A 14,558-nucleotide genomic window follows, 5' to 3' on the forward strand; every position below is an offset into this window, starting at 1 on the left:
ATCAGAATAAAAGTATACCAAAAATTCTTAAAATGCACTAAAATATTACATCCAAATATCTTCGTGTTATACCAATACTGCAAATACACAAAAATATTTCTTCTAATATTGCATTTTTTTTCTTATTTCTTTCTTTTTTTTTAGTTGAATGAATGTAAGTTCGTCTTCTTCCAAGTAGTTTTGCAACATGATGTATTTTTTCTTCTTCTTTATTTGATTTTTTTGTTTTTATTCTTGATAAGAGAGTAAAACAAGAAGAAACTTGAGAAGATAAAACAAAAAAAAAGATGGATAAGAAAAAAAAAAGACGGTGATGATGATGAAAAAAAAAAAAGAAGCAATGGAAAATGAGGAGGAGAAAGAGGAAGAGTTTTGAATTATGCAAAACTTAGCAAAATAAAAATACATCCAAAATTCTTAAAATACATCCAAATATCTTCGTGTTACACTCATATTTACTGTAACTACAGAAAAATATTTCCTCTAATATTATCTTTTTTTCTTCTGAATTAAACTACACATCAATCACTTAATTGAATTTAAAACAATAATCAATTTCGTTCTAATTCAATTGATAATTTAGATCTGAATTATTTATTATTTTCAACAACCATACTGATTTTTGAGTTATGGTATAAACAACTAACAACTCATTTTTGATAAATAACTTCAATGTCAAGCATTATCGGCAACCATATCATATAATTAATTAAAAAATAATTGAAACTTTTAATCACTTCCTTAATTTCTAGAAAGGAAATTGAAATCTTTATTTTTTTTATATTTTCAAAAAATAGTATATATCTTTAAACTTGTACTTATTTAAATATTAAAAAACTAATTAAGAAAATAAATTAACATTACTTTAATTAATTTTCCCATATAATAATTAATTAATTTATCTTTATAAAAAAATAATTAATTAATTTATCTTGCCATTAATCACCATGTCGCTTTAGAGGCCCTTCCTGCGTTTCATTCAGGTCTGAGGAGTGAGTTCCCAAACATGGAAGATGAACAAACCAATGAGATTCTCCAAGAGCTCCTCAAAGTCGAGGTCGACATTCAAGATGTTCAAGGTTTATTTTTTTAACTCCCTTTCGTTTGCCGCCAAATGTTAATACCTTGAGCTTTTTCAATTTTCAATTTTTATTTATTTGCTGGTGGGTTTTGCAGAGCAAATTAGAGTGTTAGTTGAGAGGCAAGAGAAGTTGTACGAGAAAAAATCCGAGCTCAGTGCTATTCTGGAAGCGTGCAGAGAATCTGGGAATGAGGTTAATAATGGGGCTTCCATTTCTGTGGAGAATTGGTCTGGGGAATTTCAATGGGACTCTCAAGCTGATGATCTCAGGTTGAACATTTTTGGCATTTCCTCTTACCGTGCAAACCAAAGAGAGGTAACATGAAAATAAAAATGATTTTTTTTTTAATTTTAAATTTTTCATTGAAAACAATAGGAAAATTAGAATGTTACACTCTTACACTGCAGCAGCACCTGTTCAGTGTTTTGTTCTGAACTGAAAATTGTGTTGATGTTGATTGTTGTCATTGTATTGTTGTGGGGTCTAATGTAGAACACTTCATGAGTTCATGTTAAGAGTATGAATACAACAACAAAGCCTTAGGTGTGGTCGGCTTGTGCGCTATCATGCATATGTTTACAGTGAGACTGTTTATATATAGATCTCGTGTGGGGTCTTCTAATTGTTGTGTTCCTGGAAGTTACTAAATTCTTCCCGCTGGTTGGTAGAGCTCTGCTACCTGGTTCACATGTATGATGTCATAGACATAATGATTAGTTTCTTAGTGTTTAACCATTATATAAGTGCTTTGATTGATAATACATTTTTGTTCTTAGTTAATATTTGCTTTAAAAAATTGGGATGTGTTTGCTGTAATGAGCACATAAAAAATGTGTAGTTTGAACTTTGAAGGCTGTACTTTTAGTATCTTTCTTCCCCCTCTATTGAAGAAATATGACTTTTGTGTATATGATTTTAATAACAAGTTGTCTCATTGATGACAGATAATTAATGCCATTATGAGTGGAAGGGATGTCTTGGTCATTATGGCTGCAGGTGGTGGCAAGAGTCTTTGCTATCAGCTTCCAGCTGTTCTTCGTGACGGGATTGCTCTTGTTGTCAGTCCCTTGCTTTCCTTAATCCAAGATCAGGTGCATTTAGTTATGTTAAAAATCCAGCTCAAAAGGTCAATCCATAAGCTTTTCCACGAGTTTAACATGTTTTCCTCTTTCTCTCCATTTTTGTTTTTCCCTTTAATGGGTTGGACATATTCCTTAGGTAATGGGTTTGACTGCCTTGGGCATTCCGGCACATATGTTGACTTCGACAACAAGTAAGGAAGATGAGAAATTCATATACAAAGCATTGGAGAAGGGGGAGGGGGAACTCAAAATATTGTATGTCACTCCTGAAAAGATATCAAAAAGCAAGAGATTTATGTCAAAGCTTGAAAAGTGCCATCATGCTGGTCGTCTCTCTCTAATTTCAATTGATGTGAGTTCATAATAAAATACCATATCGATTGGTATTGCTTTGTGTTTGGTAATATCATTGTTAACATTTTCCTACCAAGGTCTGAATTTTCAATAACAATGTTATGTTAGGTGAGTGACAGATTATTTCTCGTTTGTTCTGTTTGCAGGAGGCACATTGCTGTAGTCAGTGGGGCCATGACTTTCGACCTGACTACAAAAACCTTGGTATTCTCAAAACTCAATTCCCTAACGTTCCTATGGTTGCTTTGACTGTAAGTCTTTATTATCAAACTTAAGCTAATTATTATAAATAAATGATCGCATTTTATGTTTGTTTGTCATTTTGAATTTTGATTTATATTTTGACATTTATTATTCAGGCAACTGCTACTCAAAGGGTCCAAAATGATCTGATGGATATGTTGCATATTCCAAGATGTGTCAAATTTGTCAGCACAGTGAATAGGCCAAACTTATTTTATATGGTATGATAATATATCTTCCTGTTTTAACAGACTTTCACATTTTCTACATAGACCACCCAAAAGATCAAAGAAGTTATATTTTTCATTTGGCTTCAATAACAACTCAACAGGAAGGTATATGATCAAACAGTTTCATAATTCACACTGCAGGTGAAGGAAAAATCATCTGTTGGAAAGGTGGTTATTGATGAAATTGCTGAATTCATTAAAGAATCTTATCCAAATAATGAATCAGGAATTGTATATTGCTTCTCTAGGAAGGAATGTGAACAGGTACCTCTGATTTGGCTTTCTTCTCCTAACATTTAGGCACACATATTTTGAATGTCAAATTTTGCCCTCAAGGAAGCATAATGCGCTCATTTCAAGAGTTACTACCAAAATAGAAAAACTTTGCCCCAAGACCTGATGAGCTAATTGAATTCTGATATATTGTTTGCTTTATTTTCTAACGAGTAATGCTATATTATACTGAAAATCTTCTTACACATTCTCCTAAAGGCTAAATGGATCAAACGTAGAAACTTCAAGTTTCTTTAAATCTTAAAAAGCAATCAATTATTCCTTAATTTAGTAATGAAGAGGGTGTTTAGGAAGATTAGTGTTTTCTCTTTGTTAATATGTATATACTTCAGATCCTATGTTATATGCTATTTGTGAGGTAGAGTAGATACTTATCCCTTTCATTGGCAAGATAATTTTAGGTTGCAAAGGAGTTACGCGAGAGAGGAATTAAAGCCAATTACTATCATGCAGATATGGATGTAAATGCTCGAGAAAAAGTACATATGTGGTAAAGTTTATCAGAATTTCGTCACTGTTACATGTTAATGGTTTTGAACAGGAATCAAATAAGTTGTCTTAGTAAAGTTGCACTTGTTGCATCCATTTCTCAGATATAGTTGTCTATTTGTCATTGTAAACTCTTTCTTACAACTGAGCTGATTAGGATGTCTATGTTTAATTGCACAGGTGGAGCAGTAACAAGCTGCAGGTCATAGTTGGTACAGTATGTATCATTTCTTCTGTCATAGTGACCAATAGATTTGTCATTTCTGGGTTCTAGTCTATTACAGCCCTTGTTATATGTTGTCTTATTTTTTATTTTCAATTTTCATTACAGGTAGCATTTGGTATGGGAATCAACAAACCGGATGGTTAGTATTGCAAAGCTCTTGTAAAACTCCTCAAGAATATCTTTTCTATAATAGATGTATGCACAATTTTCGTTTTTCTAAGGTAAATATGGATAAATTAAACCCCTTTTCAACGAAAGAAAAAAGAAGTGCTGATTCACATGGACATCTTACTTTTGTTACTGAGATATTGTTTAGCAATCATTTTTTGATGTTCAAATATTGGTGTGATAACTTGTAATTACTACTTTTAAATGCATGCCCTTCTTGATGCTTACATGATCGGAGAACTGGAGATTCTGCTGCTTCTTTTGTTGGATATAGAAATCTGCTTATTAATCCTTTTACAAGTTAGAAGTCCTTGATGGACATATATATCGTATTTGCTTTGCATTCATTGAGGTCAAGAATATTTCATGCTAGATATTTTCATATAGTCAGGTTTGTCATCCATCACAGCTTGAGTAAATCAATGGAAACATATTATCAGGTTTTTCTCTGATCCTGCTACCATTTTTTCCATTACATATCCTTTTATGCTATCTGTTAATGGTCAATCATCCTAGCAGCTTAAGTTGTTGGGGGGAAGGCCTATGAATGCCTTTCCTGTTGCAGCTTCCTAGTTAAAATTTTCTTGGGCTTGAAATGCGGGCATAGGCCATGCTTACCATACTTATCCTGTAAATCAATTTAGTGAAGAAAAAATTGGAGTGTCAAAGATTGACAATTTGGTCTATTGTCAAAAGCGACTTCCATTATTAAGAAAGTTAGACCAAAAACTTAAGCTGTCAAGTGGACGAGGCTTAGCACTGTTTTTTACTTAACATAAATACATTTTTTCAACAGGAAAGTGGTCGAGCTGGACGAGATGGACTTCCTTCTGAATGTCTACTATACTTTAGACCTGCTGATGTTCCACGACAGGTAAACATTTGCTATTGATTTAGACTAAAATGCATTCATATTTCATTACATTTCATTTCATTGAGATCAATCATATTTTCCAGTGGAATTTGATGCCTACTTTTGGTGCCAACCTCCCATTAAAAAGTGTAATGAGATTTTAAAAAAAAAAAGAAAAACTTATCTAGGAATATGCTAAAGTTGAATTTAATCTATTTTTACATGCTTGCCTTTATAAATATGCTTGTGCATATCTACTTTTGGGCATCGATATCAGATTGCTGGACTATATAATTGATTATCACAGAAATTTTCTGACAGAGTTCAATGGTCTTCTACGAAAATTCAGGATTGCAGAACTTGTATGACATTGTCCGATATTGTCAGGTACCAATACTCATTCATTTGTTCAGATTTTCATAGATTTCAAAGTTCAAAATGCCTGTTTCTTTCTTTCTTCTCTCTCCTGTTTTGGCAACGGTTCTTAATTTTAATTCTTATTCTTGGCCTATCTGTAACAATGTGAATATACCGATCCTTCCTTCTCATATATGCTACTGGAACTAATAGAATGTCCAATCCTTTAAACTGAACCTACTCTGGTCTGAGACTGACTACAAATCAATTAAGGTCTCTTCTTTTTCTTGGTCATTTGCTACAAATTTATATAATCAGTTATAATGGTGATGATGCCGACTAGTAAATTTTGTTTGCCTTTGTGTGCTTTTATTTTTAAGGATAAGAAAATGACCATAGAGTTTTATAAGCACAGTGAAATGTTTCGAAAGCTTACAAAAAAAAAAAGTTTCAACCGTCGTAATTATTTCTTCTCCGTAAGCTTTTTATAAGCATAAGTCCATTCTGCATATTCTGTAACTTGAGCATCTGACCTTTTTTTTCTTAACAAATTCATTGAATTATTTATACATTATAATTTTTGTTCTCTCCAACCAGTCCAAACGACAATGCCGACGAGCTGCCTTTTTCCGGCATTTTGCTGAGCCTCTGCAAGAGTGCAATGGTACTTTTTGATGTCAACATCTACTCTTTTCATTTTCCCCCAATTATTTCAGGATGGTGCGGTGTTACACAATCAAGTGATATTGACATACTCTTGATGTTGTTACAGGGATGTGTGACAACTGTGCATTCTCAAGTGAGGTGAAGGAAGTGGATGTCTCGCGTATGTTGCTTTGTCATTTTGTCTTCTCATTTCCCCAATATACTCCGATCTCTAAATTTGTTTTCTGTTTTATTCCTCCATTTTGTTAACAAAAGGACTTTACATGGGATGCTTTTCAGGACACGCAAAACTGATGGTTTCATTGTTGCAAGATATTCAAGCAAATGATCAGAGGACAACAATGTTGCAATTAGTTGAAAAAATGAAAGTGAAGCAAAAGGAACTAGGTTAGTTTGTCCTCGCTTATATATTATTTGTTGATTTGTCCTTCCAACCACACCTTTTCCTTCAAGTTTGTTCCTGCCATTGAATATGGTTGAACAAAACTTTGGAGGTGTAACCCGAGCCTCCAATATAACCCCACTCCCCTTTCTTTGTTTTTTCACAATTTAAACATCTTTTCTTTCCTGCCAGTCTTAATCAAAGAAAATTTCAATATTCATCTGTGAATTTTGATCTGAATACTGAAGTAGATTTATCTCAAATATCATGGGATAAAATATTTCTGCAATGAATTGTCCAGGTTCGGATTTGAAAAAAGAGGAAATTGAGCAGCTCATCTTACATCTATTGCTGGAGCATGTTTTGGTAATACACATTGATGCCTTAATACTGAAGTTTGAAATATTTCTTGCTCTCATCGTTGTTCTAAGTATTACTTTTCATACTTTTGCATGAGCTATACTTTAGTTTAATTGAACAACTCTACTCAGGCTTGGTTCAACTCTACTCTGGCAAGAATTTCACTCCATTGGTCATCTTAGCTCAAACTAAGATCAGTTAAAGTATAAATCTTAAAGAGACAAGCATGCTAACTCTAGTAAATATTGTCAAAGAATAATCTTAGATTTAGAATTGCACTATCTGTTAATCAAAGATTCTTAAGCTTTCAGCAGACTAGTTACTGTAAAAATGTATATTATCAATCTTTAGTGGCTCAGTGGATCATTTAAAGCTAATATTTTACTCGTGTAGAAAGAAGAATTTCAGCATACAGCTTATGCAACAAATGCTTACATTGCTTTAGGACCACTAACCAAGCCAATATTGCAAGGTATGCACGCAGTTTTCTTATTAAAGATGCTAAAAAATGTGACGCACAAATTGTCGATTATCAAGTTATACTTTTATTGCTATTACCCGAGATTTTATGTACGGATATACTTATATTCTTCTGTTCCCACTTTAACTGCTGCATTGTCCAGAATGTTCTCGACTCTGACCTGGCTGCGCTGTTTTACACGCAGGGAAGAAGGCTGTGAAGCTTGAGGTTTATAGTGAGCAAAGAACTAAGGCTGCTGTAAGATCAGCGAAACGAAGCCTTGGGTCCTCCGGTTTGGAGCTAAAGCTAGATGAGTTGAGAAAAGAATTGTCTTCCGTTCATGGAGGAATATTACCACACTCTATCTTGTCCACCCAACAAATCAGCTTATTAAGTTCTCAAAAACCAAAGTCACTAGAACAGGCAAGTTTCACAGTTTCTATATATAATGTAACTTAGATTTGTGCTGTTGCATTTTGTATTGTTTTTTGTTTTTCGGTTTTTGCAAAAGAAATAGTGAAAGCAGGAAATAGTATTTAATCGTTCACTTTTCTTCACAAAATTCTAAAAATATAAAACACTGAAACCGAAATTAGAAAATGAAAACAGAAACTAAACAAACCCCAAATGTTTTATGTATAATCTAGACTTATATATTTCCTCTTGTCTATGCAGTTGGAGAAGGTAATTGGAAAATTGAAGACAGAAAAGTATGGCAGTAGAATTCTTGAGCAGATTGAAAAATATTCTGATTTCAAGCCGGATGATCAGCAAGAAAGTGGTGCTAGTGCTGCTAAGAGATCAAGGACCAAGAAGAACCTTGTTCTTATTGAGAGTAGTGAAGATGAAGCATGAAAAAAGATGGTAGAGTCAATGCAATTTTTTTCCTCCAATTATATAGTGCTGTTTTATTTGGAAAAAAAATGAAGCATATCCTTGTTAAATAGAGCTTGTGGATCACCAAAAGATGAAAGGACTTGGGAAAAAAAATTCACAGGTTGGTTTTTCTGATCTACAAATTTAGTTGATAAATTTGATGGGATTATGAGTGTGTAACTCGAACCAAATCTGGGTTGTTGTTAATTACTAATTTAGTGCTTTCTAAAAGTAAGGAAGATTTCATTTTGATTGTATCAAAAGATGTACAAGTTTTGGGTTATCTATAGGGCTGCACATGGATCGGATAATATCCACATATCTGCGGTAATTATCCGCATCCGATCCAAATTTTGCGGATATTATCCGATCCGCACTATGGTCGGATCGGATCGCGGATTCGACAGTGATATCCGCAGATCCGATCTGCAAATCCGCATATCCGTACATCACATATAAATAGCATAGTTTAAGAAAGTAAATCCTAATGTGATATGAATTTTAGTGTGTTATTTTATGAATTTTATGATATTTTGTTTTTAATTTTTTATGTTATATTTCAACTTAGAATAATTAAACTTAAATCTTGTGTTATTATTTTGTTTTTGTTATTGAAGAGAACTATTATTGATAATATTTTATAAGTAAATAAGTTTAAACAGATAAAAAAATATATTTTCTGAATATTTTTTTGTAAAAACAGCCAAACAGAATCTTAAAATAGTTTTTGTTTAATTATGCGGATATACTCGATATCCGATCCGATCCGCATACTTGCGAATCGGATCGGATCGGATCCAGCCTAAAAAATGCAGATATCATATCTGATCCGATTCGATGAGTGCAGTGCGGATCGGATAGAATTTTAGGCTATATCTGATCTGATCCGATCCGTGTGCAGTCCTAGTTATCTAATCATTTGTGGTCAAATAAATATAGTATTTGACTTTTTTTCTTTTTTTTTTAATAGAAAGAGAGCTTAGCGTCCAAGACTATAAAACAGGCTTATTATTTCTCATTAAAATAAAATATTCTTAATAAAATATAATTAAAAAGATAACTTAATATATTATATTAAAAATTTATGTAATTATTTTGTCTTATACCAGAAAGTAAATAAATAATAAAATAATTATACTTTTTATTTTTTAACAATATCTTGTTATGTAAAATGGTGTTTTTTCTTCACGACCATAATTGTAAATCTATATAAAAAAAACTTATATATTTGTCCTATTTAAATAGTTGAATATTTTAATTTTAATGAAAAGTATTTCTATAAATATATTTAAATATAAACTTTTTTTTACTTTTATTTCTATTTCTGAAAAAAAAATTTGCTCTCTCAACTACATAAACAGAGTGAGTCCAGTATACTTTAATTTCACCCAGAAAAAAATTTAGTTTAAAAAAGAAAAAAGTTAACTAATATTAATTCAAATATAAAACCAAAATAAAAAAAGCATACTTATTATCTAACATTTCTCATTAACTATATATCGGATTTTGAGGAAAGTAAACTGCATCCATTTATGTCATACTTCATTTTCAAATGAAGTTTGTAATATTTCCCCTAAAATGTGGAATCTGTGTGATTCTTTAGATAAGGAAAGAAGATACGAATAAATAAAATGAATATTATTTTCTAAAGGTAGACAAAGGGAATAACAGCTTTCAAAAATTGTTCAAATCTATTGTGGATAAGAATGGTGCAGAAAGACAAAATATATTTTCTCTGCCATGTTTTCGAAGGTTCTTTTTAATTGTTACACGAATTTAAAATGGTCTCTAATCATTATTTATTTATATTGTTTCTACTTTATTTCAAATGCAGGTGTTGGAACTTTTTTTGGATGTTAGTATGTGCATATATACCATCATTTATTAAGTAGTGTTTAATTTGAGTTATTGGGCAGAAACCGAAAGTTTAAAACTCAGTATCATATTTATTGGTTTATAAACTGATACTAAAATTTTTGTTTTTATCTTTAAAATTTTGAAATTTTTATAGATATAGACTGAAACTTTAATAATATTTTAACTCATTTCAATTAATTAATTTTAATTTTATCTTTGTGCAAATTAAATTAGAGCTTTAGTTTTATTTTAATTTTTGTCTTCTATTTTATACTAAATAAAATATTGAAATTTATTTTATTTTCTATTTTTTAATTTCTATCTTTTAGTCTTTTAATCTTTGTCTCTTTACTAAATACTATTTTAAAGACAAAAAAAAAAGCAATGGCATTATAAAGTTCATAAGAAATACTACATATGATATGATATAATTTATTAATAAAATATTAGTTAATAATAAATTTTTAAATAAAATTTAAATTTATGATAAATTAATTTTTAGTGTGTCGAGAAATACGCAAGAAACTAAAAAAAAACAGTAAATAATAAGGGTAAAAAACTTAATAAGCCAAGTCAAGAATCATGTAACGTAAATACGCCAAAACGAAAATCGTTTCAGCAATAAGCCAAATCATATTTTTATACAATTCGAACCATGCTGGTTCGAATTCCATTTCTACATAATTCAAACCAGCTTGGTTCGAATTATACACAAACACATGCATACACGTAATTCGAACCAACTTGGTTCGAATTACACACAGTAATTCATGGTATAATTCGAATTATGCTGTTAAAAAATTAATAATTTATTTAAAAAAATTTATTAAAAAAATAATAATTTAAAAATTTAAAAAATATATATTTTTATTTCATACGTTAAAAAAAGCTAACAAAATATTTAAATACGAGACTTCTTTAAAATATTAATGAGTTATCAATTCGAATTCCATACAATACTTTTCTGTCCATTTTTAATAGTTCATGAATATTTTTTAATAAATTTTTTTAAATTATAGTACAAAAAATATTTTATCCTATGCAAAACAATTTAAAAAAAAATTGCTTAAAAAATGTTAGGAGTACTATAAAAATTTGTAATGTTATAATAACTTAGGTAAATACATGCATGTACTCAAATTTTAAATAAAATACTCTACATAGTCAATAATAATTTAGAAATGAAAGAAAATATTTTATTCCATACAAAATAATTAAAAAATATATTTTATTCTATACAAAATAATTTTAAAAAATGGCTTAAAAGATGTTATGAGTACTATAAAAGTTTGTAATATTCTAGTGATTTAGGTAAATACATGATAAAAATATTTTTTCTTTAATTTCTAAATTATTAGTGACTATGTGGAGTATTTCTTTAATGTCTTAAGTCATTAGGACATTACAAATTTTTATAGTACTTCTAACATCTTTTAAGCCATTTTTTAAATTATTTTGCATAGAATAAAATATTTTTTATGATATAATTTAAATAAATTTATTAAAAAATATTCATAATAATTTTTTAATAAAATTATTTAAATTATATGGTGAGATATTACATGATTCGAATTATGCATAGGGAAGTTCGAATTACTCTGATTCAAATGATATGGTGAGCAATTCGAATTCTATACAATACTCTTCTGCCCATTCTTGATAGCTCATGAATATTTTTTAATAAATTTATTTAAATTATACCACAAAAAATATTTTATTCTATGCAAAATAATTTTAAAAATGGCTTAAAAGATGTTAGAAGTATTATAAAAATTTGTAATGTCCTAATGACTTAAGACATTAAAGAAATACTCCACATAGTCACTAATAATTTAGAAATTAAAGAAAAAATACCTAAATCACTAGAATATTACAAACTTTTATAGTACTCATAATATCTTTTAAGCCATTTTTTAAAATTATTTTGTATAGACTAAAATATATTTTTTAATTATTTTGTATGGAATAAAATATTTTCTTTCATTTCTAAATTATTATTGACTATGTAGAGTATTTTATTTAAAATTTGAGTACATGCATGTATTTACCTAAGTTATTATAACATTACAAATTTTTATAGTACTCCTAACATTTTTTAAGCAATTTTTTTAAATTGTTTTGCATAGGATAAAATATTTTTTGTACTATAATTTAAAAAAATTTATTAAAAAATATTCATGAACTATTAAAAATAGACAGAAAAGTATTGTATGGAATTCGAATTGATAGCTCATTAATATTTTAAAGAAGTCTCGTAATTAAATATTTTGTTAGCTTTTTTTAACGTATGAAATAAAAATATATATTTTTTAAATTTTTAAATTATTAATTTTTTTAATAAATTTTTTTAAATAAATTATTAATTTTTTAACAGCATAATTCGAATTATACCATGAATTACTGTGTGTAATTCGAACCAAGCTGGTTCGAATTATGTGTGTGCGTGTGTTTGTGTGTAATTCGAACCAAGCTGGTTCGAATTAAGTGTATGCATGTGTTTGTGTATAATTCGAACCAAACTGGTTCGAATTATGTAGAAATGGAATTCGAACCAGCATGGTTCGAATTATATAAAAATATGATTTGGCTTATTGTTAAAACGATTTTTACTTTGGCGTATTTTACATGATTCTTGACTTGGCTTATTAAGGTTGTTTACCCAAATAATAAAGCAAATAATATCATATCAATAATAATGGACACCAAAATTTCTAATATCAAAAAACTTAGTCACCTTTTCCATACTTATAGGATCTGCTACGCCTGGTTGAACTTGGCCCACCTATACCAAATGAATGTATATCCACCGAATTCATAATTATCTTTTTTTTATTTTTTTTTTCGGTGTAATTTTTTAGTATTATCTTCTAGCATTTTAGTTAAACATCCCTGTCGTCAGAAACTCAGAATATGTAAGCTTTCTTTAAAATTGTACTTTTTCTTTTCTTTGATTTTGCATTGAGTGCTTGGTATATTTATAAAATGCCCTATCCCCAAATATATCTTAAATATTTCATATAAATGCTTAGAAAAAATATATAGAATTGCATCTTAATATTTTATTCTATATGACTATATATTTCGATTACCACTGCTAAAACTTATTTAATTTGTTTATTCCAATAAATTGTATAAAGGGTGATTTAATTTAAATATTAAACCTAATTTACATATGCTATAAAAAAAATTAGATTCTTCAATCATATTGAATTTATTTTTTTAAAATACTTGATTTTCATTAAAAAAAAAGTAAAATAAAGTATTACATATTTAATTCATACTCATATAAAATAATTGCTAAATGAATGTTTTCCCTATATAATATCAAATGCGCAACCTGACATGCAAAGTTGGTAAAAGGGTCAATTTGTCAATGTAATTAATCTATTCATCTTAACATGGGTTAGGTTAAACATGAGGCAGAGCAGGTTGACCAAATTTATTTATAAAATGACTAATGTTTTCAATTTAAGAATTATAATTCTATCTAGTTTGATGAAACTTTGGGGAATTAAATTTTTCCTAAAAAAAATAATAAAATAGATCAACCGCTTAACCTTAGTAAAAATGTTGCGAAAAAACAACAAGATTGTTTTTCTATCTTATATCATATACAAAAAAAAAACAAATACGCCAATAATATTTCCCATTTTTTAAAAAATAAAATTTAAAAGAGATTTAATTAAAAAAAAAAATTAATATAAAAATTTAGTTATAATTTTTTAATAATAAAATTTAACTTTAAATTTAATAAAATTATAAAAACTAATAGATTAATTAAAAAATTTTTTATTAACTAATGAATTGAATTACTTAGTCTTTAACTGTGACTGAATAAATAAGGATCGAAGAGATCAACTAACCTATCTCTCTTATCTCTAACTTGCAGATAGATTATAGCGAAAACACAAAATAAACTTGATATGCACAAATTAAGAGAGAGATAAAATAATCGTAATCACATACAGCCAGTCAGTAAGTAAAGAGAAACAAAAGAGAGAGAAAAATAAAAAATTCCATGTGTGTATATGCATAAAAAAATCATTATTAAATTAATTATTATATATTTATATATAAATACATATATAATTTAGTTTATTTTTAATATATATTTTATATTTTAATATATATTATATACTGATAATTAATTTTAGTATTTATTTTAAAAATAATAGTTTTCAAAATTTTTGCTAATTAATCACAAGTTAGTATTTGTATTGAAGATTGTAACACCCTACTTCGTAGAGGTTTACACCTAGGATGTAAAATAGAGGTGGTAAAGTGCTACGACCTTTAATATATATATATATAATATGGAAAACGGTATAGTATACGAGGAGTCTTGAAAAACGGGTAAAACAAAATCGCAAAATAAAAAAAAACGCAATACTCAAGAAACGAAATTACTTGCGTGCTAAGAAATCTAAAGGTTATAGATAAGAATAAGCGAGAGAGAGAGAATAGAGAGCCAAGAATATAGCATAACTAGCTCCTGACTCAGCCTGCGAAACTAAGGCTGACCAGAAAATATTTACATACATATACGAGTATCCCAAAACATCCAAAATACAGAAACAAG

The 14,558-nt window shown here is 28.8% G+C and overlaps 1 protein-coding gene across 1 annotated transcript; it reads left to right on the forward strand.

Annotated features, from left to right (window-relative positions):
* Positions 1-957: 957 nt before the first annotated feature.
* LOC130979214 (ATP-dependent DNA helicase Q-like 2) lies at positions 958-8,599 on the forward strand. The gene is made up of 20 exons (XM_057902596.1): positions 958-1,079; positions 1,177-1,397; positions 2,027-2,173; positions 2,301-2,516; positions 2,665-2,769; positions 2,878-2,982; positions 3,133-3,255; positions 3,687-3,775; positions 3,955-3,991; positions 4,106-4,139; positions 4,556-4,608; positions 4,965-5,042; positions 5,343-5,408; positions 5,976-6,042; positions 6,151-6,204; positions 6,324-6,431; positions 6,728-6,792; positions 7,180-7,258; positions 7,452-7,669; positions 7,922-8,599. Exons 1-20 carry the CDS (start codon positions 1,007-1,009, stop codon positions 8,099-8,101), a joined length of 2,118 nt encoding a protein of 705 aa, XP_057758579.1. The 5' UTR covers positions 958-1,006; the 3' UTR covers positions 8,102-8,599.
* Positions 8,600-14,558: the final 5,959 nt, after the last annotated feature.

The sequence above is a fragment of the Arachis stenosperma genome, chromosome 5 (assembly GCF_014773155.1).
Source record: "Arachis stenosperma cultivar V10309 chromosome 5, arast.V10309.gnm1.PFL2, whole genome shotgun sequence".
NCBI lineage: Eukaryota > Viridiplantae > Streptophyta > Magnoliopsida > Fabales > Fabaceae > Arachis > Arachis stenosperma.